Raw genomic sequence first — 14,481 nt, 5'->3', positions numbered from 1 at the left:
GTGAACTCGATCCATTTAGTATCAGATATGACATCCAGTTCCACAGTACTCATTGTTTTTTCTATTAAAAAATCATCACAAAGACTAAGCATGTCATAAAGTTAAAGTCCATGAACAGGAGATTTGGTTACCCAGACTTCCCAATTGTTCACGCACGAAGAAATGCTATAACAAGTTTAAACTGTTTGAAGATGCTTGTATAGAACAAAGCAACCATTCCTATTCCCCTATATACCTATACCCTCTCCAATAAGAAGAGTCCCCACATTTAGTTTCTTTTAACTGAGCATGAATCTATTCTAATTTCAATCCTCTTATCCATACAGATCAACTACATCAACTGGACAGCTTTGTCTTCACAGGTAACAACAGTGCAATCCGATCAAAGGTTATGAACAGATAATCGATACATCAAGTCAAAGAACAACACGACCAGACAATGGATACATTACCAACATGCACATTAAAGTATAAAAGCAAAAACTATGTAAACCATTAAGAACAGCAAAAGAACTCCACCAACACAAGACTCAAGAGAGTTAAAATGTACATTAAAGACGTTCAGTTTTCAGAATGAAATAGAGACAACTCCACATACTATGTCACAATATACCAATTGCGCAGCCTCATTATTAACAGGAAAATCTTTAGTTTCTCAATCATCCACGCGCCTTCAACTCGGCAAGGCGCCTGGTTAGATCGTCCTCGTCGACTTTCTCACTGTCCTTAGTAGGAATAGCATGTCCAGCTGCTTGTGGAAGCCCCACAGAAACCTCAAGGCCGTAGTCATCGGCCACCTGGTGCATGAGACTGTTAACCTGGTCTTCCGGAGTCGACAGCGAGGTACTTCCAGCCATAGAACTCTCCATAAACTCAGCTTGAACTTCCATATTAACAAACTGGCGCTCGAACTGGTCCATCGTCTCGGACATCTTCTGGAGATTACCGGTATTGAGAGAGGACTCTAGTGATTTGACGATATTACCCATAGACTTGCTGATTGTGCTCATTTTTGCCTGAGTATCGAGTCGAGCCACAACGGCGTCGAGACGCGAGGACAAACGGAGATAATTCATCTGCTCGCTGCGCTTGCGGATTGCATTCTCGGCGTAAATCCTAGCGCCGTCCATATTCCCTTTCTCGATCGCTTTTTTCACCTTAAGCTTCTCGGATTTTTCGTCTTTTTCACATTTCCGGGCTTGGCGTTGAAGACTCTTTGATGTAAACTTGAGCTCCATGATCTGGTTCATCAATTTCTCTGTGTTCCCCATGGATCTAGATCTGGCGATAAACTCTTTCGAATTTGAGAATTATCGATACAATTTGGTGATTTTTCACCTTCGAATGATCACTTTCTTCTCCTCTTGGTATTTTATTAGGGTTTGAAAACGGATATTTTCCTGGAAATCACTTGCATACCGAATTTGTATATGATACTCGCTTTCCGAGTAATAACCAATCTACGGTCAGAAAGAATTGTAGAGTCTTTTAATTCAATCACAATCGTTGGATCACCGAAACACGCAGTGGTGGGCCCAAGCGATGAGTCGACCGTTGTACAAGTCTTCACCTTTTTTTCTCATGTTGGTATTTCCTTTTAATATAATTTATTTTAATTTATAAGTGATGTTGGTATTTCTTCCGAGAGTTACTTAGGATTGCTTTATCGGATGGATCAGACTAATATTTTTTTTTGACCTATTGAATATTCATTTTAAATACATTAATTCCTAATCACACTGATTCGGTAATGGATTAGCAATTATAGGAGATTATTATAAGGTGTATCGGCTAATTTTTAATATTTATGATTTTTTTCGATGAATATACCTTATAATAATGATGACTTTTAAGCAGGGATAAGATTACGGATAAATTGATCTAGAATTCAACTAATTGTCATATTTTTATTGTTTAATGAAAGTATTTTTGTCAATGACTCAAAAAATGACCGCATATTTTTATGTATATATCCTTAATGTTTTTCTAAAGTTTGTTGACTTAGCTCTCTATTCTTTAAATGAAAATAATTATAAAAAGTAATAAATTTGTAACTTTAACTTTTTAAGAGTTAGGACTAACAAAGAAAAAATATATAATTACTCTTATATATTATGATAAAGTAATAAATGATACTAAAGAAGTTATATTAAGATTAAATGCAAAATAATCGAAGTCTTGTATTTCTTTGAACACTTTGAATGTATACAATTTATGCCAATTGAAAACTAATATATATGAAACTCAACAAAGTACTAAATAATCTAATAATATATAACTAAAAATATAAATTATACGATAGTCAATAGTAATTATGGCGTCGACGGATAATAATAATAATAATTAGTAATGAATAATTCTAATGTCGTTATATGACTCGTGGTTTATGGGCAATGACAATGATTGTTAATTACAATTTACAACTATAAATAGTCACCAGTGATAATCCAATTCTGAATGTGATTTGTGTATGTAAACACGCTTTATCATTCATAATGTCTTCTCAACAATTTTAAAAGCTATAAAGTATTACTAAGAGTTTGATCAAACAGTTATATCTACGGGTTATACACGACAATAAAACATAAAATATCAAAAAAGACTATAATTTCTAGTATACATGAATGAACTCCATTTGCCTTTAAATACGAAAAGGTATTCTGCAAATGAAATCAATACTACTAAAGTAAATAAATTTTAGACGCAACAGCAGCTTTTGTTGATAATTTCTCTGCCATCATTATTCCCAGTAGCAACTTGTTCTGGAGATAAGAGAGAAAGCATGGAGGTCACGAGTTGCTATATATTATACAAATGCTGCCAATTTTGTTACCCTTCAAAAAACAGATGAACTATAATTACATTATTTTGTTCAAACAAAATTGACTAGAGTTACAATGGAACGGTTAAAATTTCTACATTTTTATTTAAAGTCTCAAATTTAAATTTTTAAATATGCAAATAGAATTTTATTAAGCTCCAATTTGTTTATTAAATTCAATACAACAAACAAAATAAATAAATTATAAAGTTGCACGTCCAACAATTCACACATCTATCTCTTTTTTTATAATTTTTTATGTCAGAAAAACTACTTGGATTTACCAAATAGTACAATTCTACTCAATAAGTTTACAGACTTTTTTCATATTATTAATAAAAAAGACGTGAATAATCTTAGTCATATATATATTATTTTGGATAAATCTCATGCGATACTCTCTTAAATATAATATTGGATAAAATTATAAAAAGTACATGAAAATTCACTTTCTGATCTATAATCAAATGACTTTGTTAGACATGAGTTTTAATGTTTGTATTAATCTACTTTAAAAGAAGGGATTAATATACTCCATTTAGCTCCAAAATCTATTTGAGTCTGTTTTGATTGACTTTTGCTATAACTTAGGATCTGCATGAATTGATTTCTGATTAATAATAAATGTCACTAGTTAGGATATTTAATTTATAATTTGTGATTTATTTTTGTTATTTTAACTTTAAAATAAGCGTTTAAATTTCAATTTGAAAATACTTAAAGTAAGTCAATATATATAAACACTTATAAATCAAAATTAATAAATTAGAATTTCTAACTTATAAATTTTTAACTTATTTTTATTATTTTAATTTTAAATTAGCTGCTTATAAATATTTTTTAATTTTGTTCAAATACTTAAAAACTACTATATAAGAACACTTAAAAATAAGTATACACGTAATTAATTGAGTCAATATGGGTTAGACGAAAAAAGGGTCACCGTGATCGATGGAGCATTGATTGTTGTGCCTGAAACTTGACCTGTTTCATGCTGAAAGGCACCTAAAAACGGTTACACAAAACAACAAAACGCCCACTCCACGTGTTCTGCCACTACTCTTCACCCTTTCAGCTTATGTGTCACCTTTCACCCCCTGCTTCTTCTCTTCCTGTATTTCTCCGCCATTTTCTCTCTGCTACAAAACGCTTATCTAGCCATCTTCCATTAATTGCATGTACCATTAGCTTCAGCGGGGATTCACGTTTTCCCTTGTTGGAGTTTTTTGGGGAAATGAATGAGAATATTGGTGTGGAGGATTTGGAAACTGTCGCCTTTGAAATAGGCGTGGTGGTACCGAAGAGTTTAGGAAATAAAAAGGATGGAGATGAGACTGATGATTGTGTTGAGGTTCTCGTTGATGAATTTCGGAAAACGGGGTTGATTGTTGACAGAGTTATTGGCCTTCAGAATGAATTCCTCAGGGTGCGTTTCAACTTTCTTCTTCTATATTCAGCTGTTATATACTCTGGTTAACGTTACGGTTGCGCTTTGCTTTACAGGAGATCGTTCTTCACTAGTAAATTTCTAGTTTGATTTTTGTTATTGTTTGAATAGTAGCGCTAGAGAAATCAGCATTGTTTAGCTTACATTTTGTTTTAGTTTTCATAATTCTAGATAACCAACGTGTAAACCCAAATGAATCTTCCTGCATTTCCTTTTTCCCTTTACGAAGTCACTTTCTTATTAGCAAACATACTTTGTTTTTCTTTTCTTTTGAGCTGACGATGTATTGGACATAGCCTCTCTACCCCCACAAAGGCAGAGGTAAGGTTTTGGTACCTCCTACCTCCCCAGACCCACTCGTGGGATTATTACTGGGTATGATATTAGTTTTGTGTGTAACAATAAACAATTAGTATATTGGATATCCCTGAATGGATGGAGGATTCATGGGTGAGAACTGAAATAGATTGCAGCTTCCCTGCTGATATGCTCCAGTTTTGGTAGTAATTTTGCAGTGTATTCGTCTTCTTAGTGGCCACAGAAATGATAAGCAAGCTTGTAAGAACAGCATCGACCATAGTATTAAGCTTGGCTCACATAGATTAAGGTGGTAGGCATAATGTCTTTCCTTGTGGGGATATAAAGAACCCCAAAAGTTTAGAACTGAATTTTGGAAGTTGATACGGAGAAACAAACATTCTCAATTGTCACGAGCTAGTGTATTCTTTACTTTAAAAATTTTGAACGATAGCATATAACATGTTAGGTTCTTTACCTGTAGCAAGATAGGCAATGCTTAAGAGTCACGTATGGGCACCCAAGGGTGTGGCCTATTGGTCAACGAAATGGGTTAAGAATCATGAGCTATCAAATTCCAGCGGAGACAGGCAAACAACACTAGGTGATTTCTTCTTATATTATCTAACCTTGGTGGACATAGTTACTAACAAATATCCAGTAAAATTAGTTGACGTGAGTGCAAGTTGGCCCGCACACCACGGTTAACCAAAAAAAGAGGGAGCCACACAGAAACAAATAATTTACCAATGTCTATGTATGTGTACACATCTATGTGGGTTGTCCCTTTTTCTATGATTATAATTTTCTTTAATTATTGAATACCGTTATGGGCATGATATATATATACACACACACTTGGTTCATGACTTCATGTAACAAAATAGGTCTGGTCACTCAAAAGACATCTCCTTCTTGCTGGTTTGTTCTGAATTCAGCATATGAAATTACATGATCTTAAGCTCTTCTTTCCAGTTGGGAGCGCCATTAAAAACTCTTGGCCAGGCCGCAGCAGAGTTGCAGTTGAAGAAACGGACTCATATCGGTGATAATCATTTAATTGTTTCCTCAGTAGATTTATCTCTAGTTGCTCATTTTTATGTATGTTCTGAGTAATTACTGGCTGATGCACCTATCCAAAAAATTGCAGGCTTTTGCTTATTTCTGAGCACACAATTTTGGTTTCAGGAGTGGATTTGCAGTTTCACTGGGATGAGGTTGAAGCATATGAAAGGCAGCCAGATGGCTCCTTGTTTAGTTGGTTTGAGCGCTATTGTTGCTACCGTCACATAATATATGGGATTGTGAGTTAACTGGAATCCTAACCTACTCTAGATCTTGTGGTTACTTGTCCTAATGGATGCATAAGTTTATTTCCACCTTCATTTGATTGTCTATATCAGATCAGGCAAGTCTGAAGCCAGTCTTTTCCGGTGCTCTTTAATTGTCCCATGTTTGCAATTATTATTTCCATTTCCTTCATCACAAATAAATCTGATATGTCTTAATTTATTCCAAAAAATTGTCGTCTGTATCTTAATTGCTGGTATATAAAAATTCTTCAGTTATGTAATATCTCTCAATGTATTTCTCCCCATATTTCAAGTTCATGTTTGCTGAATCAAAAATTGCAGGTGAACACAAGCACCACAACAGTTATATTAAAGTCTGATGGAAATGAGGTGCACTGGGAACCAGGAAAACCTCTTTTGCGGACATTAGAGTCTATGGGCATTGTTAAAGAAGTGTTTCCTGTGCATGGTATGTTTTCTCTGATATGTTCAAGTTAACAGTGGTCTAGAAACATCCAAAGAAGATTAAAATTACTTTGCAGATGAAACAAAGAGGAAGCAGCTTCTAAGAAGTTGGGCATTGAACTGGTGGGACTTCACTGTGCAACCTATAGATGATATTTGTAACTATTATGGAACGAAGGTGAAGTTTTTGGACGAGTCTTTTGCCATTCTCTGACCATGTTATGATCCACTGCTATTTGTGTCAATGTTCTCTACCATTCACATTTTCTACTTGCTTAACACCAATACATAATGTCAACAATAGATAGCTTCCTATTTTGCATTTCTTGGGATGTACACAAGATGGATGCTCTTCCCAGCTGCATTTGGAGTTACAGTGCAGTTAGTGGATTTTGGGTAGGTCCATCGCACTTTCTGTTCGTTTTTACAGTCAAAAGTTTGTTTTAGTTCTGATTTTGAACAAGCTCTTATATATTCTCCAGGTCATTGCAGTTGTTTGTCCTTTCTGCTTTCTTCATAAGCATAATTTCTTGGGCTGTGTTATTTTTCCAATTTTGGAAACGTAAAAACTCAGCGCTTCTTGTCAGGTGACACATTCAACATGATTATCCGGGTTGTTTCACATCTTTTTATCTTATATTGAAGTTATTTGGATTGACATCTTTTCATTTGTATTTCACTGCCTGGAGTGCAGGTGGCAGATGAATTATCCAGCTGTAGACAATGAATCTAAATACTTGGAAGGTGAATGGTATCAGTTTCAGTCCCCTGTGGAGCTCATGAAGAAAAAGGGAGCTGACAAAACTGATAAACCAAGAGGAAAAGAAGCATTCCAGAGAGAGGAATGGCTTGGTCATTTCATGAGATTCAGAAATGATGCCATGATTATACTGAGCATTATATGTCTCCAGTTACCTTTTGAATTGGCTTTTGCTCATGTCTATGAGGTTTTGAGGTCTGACGCATCGAAGTAAGCAACTTTATATTCTTCTACCTATGACATTAAAGGACTTTGTCCATAACTACATGTGAAACCTATATTTACCAACTTGTATCATTTTTTGCTTATAAAATAAGAAAGGAAAAACATACTATATTATTTCTGAAGTCCTAATATCATCCCAGTGTCTGAAATATCTTCACGTTGATGGTTAAGTTTCCACGTCAAGATCCTCTGGTTCGCATTCATCTTAATGTAAATAATCCAGGATGCAGTACTTTTAAGTATCCCAGTTCAGCGGCGTATTTCACATCATGTTTATTGATGTATTACCTAGTTTCTGATACTATTGGAGAGATACCAATATTGCTAAATTTAATTTTGATTGTTACTCCTTTATTTCATTTATTCGATGTCCTACTTTACTTCATGTTCTGTTGGAACCGAGAATTCTACCAGCTTTGGAATGCCTAAGTAGTATTTTTTCTTTGCCATTGAAATTCTTATGTCATGTCAACATGCAGTTTAATTTCATAAAATAACCTGCCAATATATTTTTAACTTTCTATTATATTCACCTTCCGGGGTTTAGATAGCTTAGTATGCAGATTGCATTCTCAAAATGTTGGTCTTAACCCCAAGTAAGTAGTTGTCTTCCAAATAATTCCAATTTTCTTGCCTATCCATTTCCAAATCTTTGCGGACTTCACAGTTAATATTAAAATAGCCTTTTCTGCTCTTAAATTCACTTCAGTCTGCCACATATAAATATAAAATGCTTTCTGCTTCTTACAGGTTTTGTCTGACAGCTGTATACCTCTTTATTATTCAGTACTTCAACAAAATTGGTGGAAAGATATCAGTGAAGCTCGTAAAATATGAGAACAACAAAAACATAGAACGGAGAGCTGACAGTTGGGTTTACAAGGTGGTTATGAGAAGTTTTGTTTCTCTCTCATTTGGGTCCAGACTTTTAGCCCCTAATTGAGAATTTGTCGTTTTGTGCAGGTCTTTGGCCTTTACTTCATGCAATCCTACATTGGAATCTTCTATCATGCTTTATTGCACCGCAACATAATGACACTTCGCCAAGTTCTCATTCAACGTCTAATTATATCAGAGGTAGATGGGATTGTTTCTGATTTTTTTCATATATGCCATCTAAATCTTTTACTAATATATGGTTACTGTTCACAGGTGCTAGAGAATATGTTGGAGAACTCTCTACCATACTTGAAATACAGCTTAAAGAAATATAGAGCTGTGGGGTAAGGCATTTCCTTCATTTCGGCTGGTCTGCACAGGATTTAATTGAAAAGCTAATGTACTCTGGTTTATTATTTGTTTTTTTACTTTATGGTCTATCTGATATATATCTCTTAATGTGAAGAAACAAGAGAAAACGTGAGAAAGGAACATCCTCGGAAAAGACCCAATACATGTCTAGAGTAGAAAAAGAGTACCTTAAACCTGATTATTCTGCTAGTATTGGAGAGGAGCTTGAAGACGGACTTTTCGATGGTAATCCATGCTTCATATTCTTTTTAAAGATCCTACACGAATTTTAATTTATTGAACACCTTTAATAACATGTCCCTGTTTGAATTATTACAACTGCTCAATTGTTTTAACATACCTGTAGCTAATTGGAACTCTTAATAATTGCAGATTTTTTGGAATTGGCATTGCAATTTGGCATGATCATGATGTTTGCTTGTGCATTTCCTCTTGGTTTTGCCTTTGCTACTTTGGTACATAATACACATGGCCCCTCCCTCTTTTAATATCGTTTACTATTTCTTTTGTTTTAATGAGAGCAATACTGAGCCAAATTCAATTTTGCTTTTGTAGAACAATATAACAGAGATAAGAACAGATGCACTGAAATTGCTTGCCATGTTAAGAAGGCCCATTCCACGTCCTGATGCAACAATTGGAGCTTGGCTTAACATATTTCAGGTATGTGCTGCCCTTTCCTTTAGCTGAACCCAATTATACAAACTCTTGCTTGCTAACAGCTTGTTCTTGCAATGGCTTAATCTCTTGGAATTCAGTTTCTGATTGTCATGTCAATATGTACGAACTGCATTCTCCTTGTATGCCTATATGATCATGAGGGGAAATGGAAAATATCGCCTGGAATTGCTGCAATTCTCATCATGGAACATGTACTTCTGCTCTTAAAATTTTTGTTCTCACGCATTGTTCCAGAGGTATGACTTCTAGTAGCTTTATCAATCTCAGAGAATACATTTACCATTGTAACTAACGAGCGTTGCTCATTTCCCACATCTTGAATAGGAGCCAGCGTGGATAAAAGCTAATAGGATGAAGAACGCAACTCATGTACATGATATGTGCTCCAGACAGCTTTTAAGGAGCATTTCTGGTGAAAAGATGCATGAATTAAAAAAAGATGAATAGTGACATGTTGAAGGACTTAAAGAGTGACAAGTTCCTCTTATCCACACTACAGTCTCGCCTTCATTCCTCAAAGCAAAATTTGAAGGTAGATGTCGGAGCATATACGAAGACTTTGAGCTGTGTAAAACTTTGCAAAGAGTGAGTTTCATCTTAGTGAACCCTTAGGTGCCAGTGTGCTTGTTTGCTAGCCAGTGTAAAGTGCAGTTTTCTTCCTTGAAAGTAAATAAGTTTTGTATTTGATTCAGCAGCTAGATTAGGTACCATTTCCTAGTATTCGTTAATAATGTTCGTAATCACCTCCATGGGTATTCATGCTCAGTGATACTAGAACAGCATACCTAATAAAATACCATAGGTAAGCTGGGGAGGGTGGAGGGTAGAGTGTATTCAGACTTTACCATACTTTGTGGATCCGGAGACAAAATTAGTCAAAAATAAGAAAAGACAACAAACAGAAGAAATAAAAACAACCTCTCCCAACGCATGCCTGGAGAATATAATCAGAAATAGAAAAAAAGAAAAATAAGAAAAAGATGCTACAGAATTGAGTCCGTGTTTGTATTGAGCAAATTTTGTACAGTTAAATAACTAATCACAACTATCAAACTCAAAACAGAACTGAGTTCATGATTGTATGTAGCAGTCCGTTCTTTGTTTCTGCAGGATGTATGACACAGCTGTTTTCTTTTACCATTGACGTGCATGCACTTCTATTTTCTCAAACAGTTCTCTGCCGATTTGCTTAAAGAGATGTTGATATCTCACTGTTGAATCAACGACGAGAGCTCCCAAAACGGTCACTGACTTGACGGGCATAAGAGACCACGCTTTTAGCCCATTTCTTGATTTCTTCCTTGAACTTCTTAGAATCCAGATGTTTCAGCGACTTCATTCCAGGATCAATTGAGATTTCCATGAAGGAGAAGCAGCTGTTGAACCGTCGACGCTTTGCTGCAGCTTCATTGCTCTTCATAATTTGCTTCCCTTTGCTGCATGAAGCAGCTGCTTCTATGGGAACGGAATCCTTTTCCATCAACTGACCCCCAGAATGAAGATGTTTGTTTTTTAATTGAGGGGTTACTCTGTTTTATTTATACCAAAGAGAAATGAAACCAGAGGTTTCCAAGCGTATGTAGCAAGGAACAGTAGTCTACAATAGACTTTTCAAAATATTCTGCAGGGGATTTTGCTACTTGTCAATTATTTAGTTCCGTTAAAGCGTGTTAAATTGGTGTTCATTATTCTCAAGTGGAAAGCCATAAATAACTAAGCTTCTTGTATTCTTTTTTTTTCCTCTTCTTCTTTATACGAGGAATAGTTATTACCAACCTTGAATTGACGGAACTCTATTAACTAATACCAAGTTCTCTGCACGTTCGGTAGGAAACTTTCAACTTTCTTCCGATAACCTACCAATCATGTGAGGAAATGACATAAAACCACAGGACCACTAACTCTCAGTTCATGAAGATAATTTTTAGCTTCAGCCAACGAAAATGCAAGAGAATCTGTGTTAATAGATTCAATAAATTCTAATTTCATGATCTATAAGCTAAAAAGAAATATTAATATCACCAGTACATTTCTATTTGAATATTCCCTCAGTCCCATTTTATGTTACGAGGTTTTTGACTTGGAATATAAAAAATAAGAAAAAGTTCTGTGGTCTAAAATTGAATGATAAAAGATTTGTATCACTATAAATTGTTTCATCGAGAGTAAAATAGGCATTTTAAAGATAAATTATTATTTAATATAAAAATTTATCTGATTAAAAAAAATTAAGTCAAATAAATTGAAATAGAAAAATACCATACCCTCAGCAGCAAGGAAAACCAATATAGAGAAACAACCATCAAATCTCAAACGTATTGGCCGGATGAAAATTAAATTTAAAGCTAGGCTTAATTAGTTTGACTAATGCCAAGCCCATCCCAAAACAAGATCCTCAGAGTCTAGTTTGCCGTAGAAGCCACAACTCACTTTATCAAGGGCATCAGAAGTAATTCAACAACGCAAATCAATTGGAAATTTCTCAACTTCCTATTAAATCATACAAGTAAAACGCCTGCAACTTCTGCAATTTTTAAGCACATGTATAAAATTAAAAATGGAAGAAGCAGATAAAGATCCAATCTAAGACCACAAATTAATGTAGATAATCTTTTAATGCTCTGATAAAGGAGGTCATTTTTAAACTCAAAACTAGAGATTGCCCTTGCCAATAGCTAATTCAGAAAGAAACAAAGATAAAGTCGAACACAAAACTTTGGTACTGGAGAAACCCATGCATTACAAGTCATACACTGTAGCATTTCCTAGCATGAACTCTTAAGCCTGTCGGTTCCTCTTCTTGGCACCTGACTTGGTGACCTTGAGACTCCTGTGAACAGCACTCAACCTTGCAAGGGCTGCCTTCTTCAGATCTGGCCTGTAGTAGTTGTCTCCAACCTGTACAGAGAAGTCATTAGAGTACATTTTTACAATAATGTGACAATACAAAGTTGAGACAACAGAAGTTGCGATTTTGAAAAAGGCAGTTTGCTTAATATCAAGTAGCATATTAGACAAGACAATCAGTAATCTAATATTAAGAAAAGCATAGACACATCTTCAAGCATCTCCAAAGAAAAAAAGAGAAGTCATATGGTGAGAAGAATGGCAAATCAGGCAACATGATTCCTGAGAGATGTTACAAATAAATTACCACCACATTATTCCACATATGGATAATTAAAGTAGGTTTGGACTATAATCACTTCAATTAACCAAAATAACAATTTTAGCACTATAAAAAAGAACTAATTCTTAGCTAACAACCAACTACCACTTCAACAAAAGTTCATTCTTACCAACTGCTTGTAGTATTTCACTAGTGTAGAGGCTCACGAATAAAGGACAATGGCATGTTCTAGATAAACAATTAAAATTTTTACACTTGAGAGGGTATTTGAAATGAGCAAATATTATATTGTCATAATTAGATAGGAACAAGGCAAAATTATTCATCATCAACGCTCAGCCTTGATAACTTAATGGTCTGTTGGTCAGTGATGTGGTGGTCTGGAGAAGATGGAGCTTTTCAATAGTTGTTTCATGCGGGTCTGGGGGATGGTGTTTGCTGGAAAAAGGAATTCACCGGAAAATTATAAACACTAAAATAAATTTCTAAACACTAAATATCTGAAAATTACTCCTAAAATCTTATCCACCACCCTTTAACCTAATGAGCCAACTATTCTTTAAATAGGAAATTGGTTTTCGATTCCCTAATTAAAGAATAGCTTGTTCATTAAGCTAAGGGATGGTGGATAAGATTTTAGGGTCAACCTTAATGACTTAATCACCGGGCATCCAAACAAATATTTGTTTAAAAATTTTAAGTAGGCACCTTAGAAGATAAGCTACCCACTTTAAATTTGATTACAAACATTGCCAAGATGCAAAGTAAGCATAATTTAGTTAAAGAAAACAATTGCAGGAAATACTCCAGTAAATTAGTGAACAGAAGTGAATCAAAATTCAAACCTGGTTTGTTACAGCCTTGGCCATTCTGCTGAATTCCTTCTTCATCACAGACTTGTTCAACAACCTTGAAGGCTTGTTTTGCTTCTTGGTTTTCGATGTAGCAAGCAACACAGATTTATCTTTGCCATCAGGCTGGATAGTCACAGTTTTCTTGTTTGCTAGGCCTAAAGAATCATAAAAAAAGTATAAAATAAAATGACTTGACCGTTATCAAATCCATGCCAAATTAAAGTTTCTCAAACAACAAACCAACCCAGTAATCTACTAGACAAACCTTCTACACTTCAATACATAAGCTCACATAACATAACAACTCGAGTTTAATAGAAAAACCGTATGTATACACTTTAAAAAATATCAACATTAATATCTTACATGAAAATCGCATGTTAAACTTCATAATCGAATAGTGAAAGTCTAATCACGTAAAGCAAAATAACAATTGCATGTACTACACAAAATTAAACCAAATACACCTAATCACGATAAGTAAATAACAATACCAACTGATAATTTCAATAGATCAAAATCTGGATCTAAGGATTCTAAGAGCAAAAGAGAAATGTCAATGGCATAGAGACTAACCAGAGTGCTTGTAGGAGTGAAGGTTGTAGAGATTGTTAGGCTCTTTGCTGAAGACGACGCCAGCGGTACCATTACCGAACTCCTTCACTAAAAAGGAGTTGTTCTTCTTCACGATCTCCCATACTAGTTGCCCTGGAACTGTTGTCATTGCAAATGATTCCTAGGGTTTGCTCCGACGGCGGGAAGAGGAGGATGCTGAGAGAGTAAGGTTGCAGAATTGTGCTACATTTTCTTATATATATGGTTATTCTAAAACCCTAGGCAAGGAATGTGGCGAATTGGGCCTATTAATTTACCGAATTGCCCATCTTTTGTTCACTTTCCTCTCACATGTATACGCTTAAGAACGAAAATATTTTAGCCTCAACATTATTATTTTTTTCGACTAATTGCAATCTTTGTAAAATATTAAGTCGATCTAATTCAGTTACGAAATAGTGAAGTGAGAATATGTTTCCTCTTTTTTCTTTTTTTACGAGAAAAAATTATTCATTTTTTGCTGTTTTATGTATATACTCTTTGAATAGATATCATTAGATTGAAATTATTTTTTTTATTTGGGCTTAATTTGCAGTTGAACTTATACTCTACGGTGATTTTGTTACAAGTATGCAAAAAGCACTTTAATGATGAACTTTATGAGTAAGAGTGTTTAAGCATAAGTATGATCTTACACTTGTTT

The 14,481-nt window shown here is 34.8% G+C and overlaps 3 protein-coding genes across 3 annotated transcripts; 1 reads left to right on the top strand and 2 right to left on the bottom strand.

Annotated features, from left to right (window-relative positions):
• Positions 1–389: 389 nt before the first annotated feature.
• Positions 390–1,271, bottom strand: LOC101247200 (ESCRT-related protein CHMP1A). The gene has a single exon (XM_004235569.5). The coding sequence runs from the start codon at positions 1,269–1,271 to the stop codon at positions 660–662; it is 612 nt and encodes a 203-aa protein (XP_004235617.1). The 3' UTR covers positions 390–659.
• A 2,580-nt stretch (positions 1,272–3,851) lies between these two features.
• On the top strand, positions 3,852–10,751 carry LOC101247507 (anoctamin-like protein At1g73020). The gene is made up of 16 exons (XM_004235570.5): positions 3,852–4,247; positions 5,541–5,610; positions 5,754–5,869; positions 6,200–6,326; positions 6,400–6,500; positions 6,627–6,718; positions 6,805–6,909; positions 7,017–7,292; positions 8,058–8,190; positions 8,271–8,384; positions 8,460–8,530; positions 8,653–8,783; positions 8,931–9,013; positions 9,114–9,221; positions 9,317–9,475; positions 9,564–10,751. The coding sequence occupies exons 1-16, from the start codon at positions 3,900–3,902 to the stop codon at positions 9,684–9,686; spliced, it is 2,157 nt and encodes a 718-aa protein (XP_004235618.1). The 5' UTR covers positions 3,852–3,899; the 3' UTR covers positions 9,687–10,751.
• A 1,072-nt stretch (positions 10,752–11,823) lies between these two features.
• On the bottom strand, positions 11,824–14,167 carry LOC101247801 (large ribosomal subunit protein eL28z). The gene is made up of 3 exons (XM_004235571.4): positions 13,800–14,167; positions 13,215–13,378; positions 11,824–12,137 (listed from the first exon to the last, which is right to left on the bottom strand). Exons 1-3 carry the CDS (start codon positions 13,945–13,947, stop codon positions 12,018–12,020), a joined length of 432 nt encoding a protein of 143 aa, XP_004235619.1. The 5' UTR covers positions 13,948–14,167; the 3' UTR covers positions 11,824–12,017.
• Positions 14,168–14,481: the final 314 nt, after the last annotated feature.

The sequence above is a fragment of the Solanum lycopersicum genome, chromosome 3, assembly GCF_036512215.1.
Source record: "Solanum lycopersicum chromosome 3, SLM_r2.1".
In the NCBI taxonomy this organism is placed as follows: domain Eukaryota; kingdom Viridiplantae; phylum Streptophyta; class Magnoliopsida; order Solanales; family Solanaceae; genus Solanum; species Solanum lycopersicum.
This window is presented reverse-complemented; position numbering and strand designations above follow the sequence as displayed.

Coding starts and splice junctions, on each gene's coding strand:
- LOC101247200 (XM_004235569.5), bottom strand. CDS start 1,271: ATGGGGAACACAGAGAAATTGATGAACCAGATCATGGAGCTCAAGTTT.
- LOC101247507 (XM_004235570.5), top strand. CDS start 3,900: ATGTGTCACCTTTCACCCCCTGCTTCTTCTCTTCCTGTATTTCTCCGC. Junction 4,248..5,540: donor TTCAGAATGAATTCCTCAGG/GTGCGTTTCAAC, acceptor TCTTCTTTCCAG/TTGGGAGCGCCATTAAAAAC. Junction 8,191..8,270: donor CTGACAGTTGGGTTTACAAG/GTGGTTATGAGA, acceptor CGTTTTGTGCAG/GTCTTTGGCCTTTACTTCAT.
- LOC101247801 (XM_004235571.4), bottom strand. CDS start 13,947: ATGACAACAGTTCCAGGGCAACTAGTATGGGAGATCGTGAAGAAGAAC. Junction 13,379..13,799: donor TCACTCCTACAAGCACTCTG/GTTAGTCTCTAT, acceptor ATGATTCTTTAG/GCCTAGCAAACAAGAAAACT. Junction 12,138..13,214: donor CCAAGGCTGTAACAAACCAG/GTTTGAATTTTG, acceptor TTCTCTGTACAG/GTTGGAGACAACTACTACAG.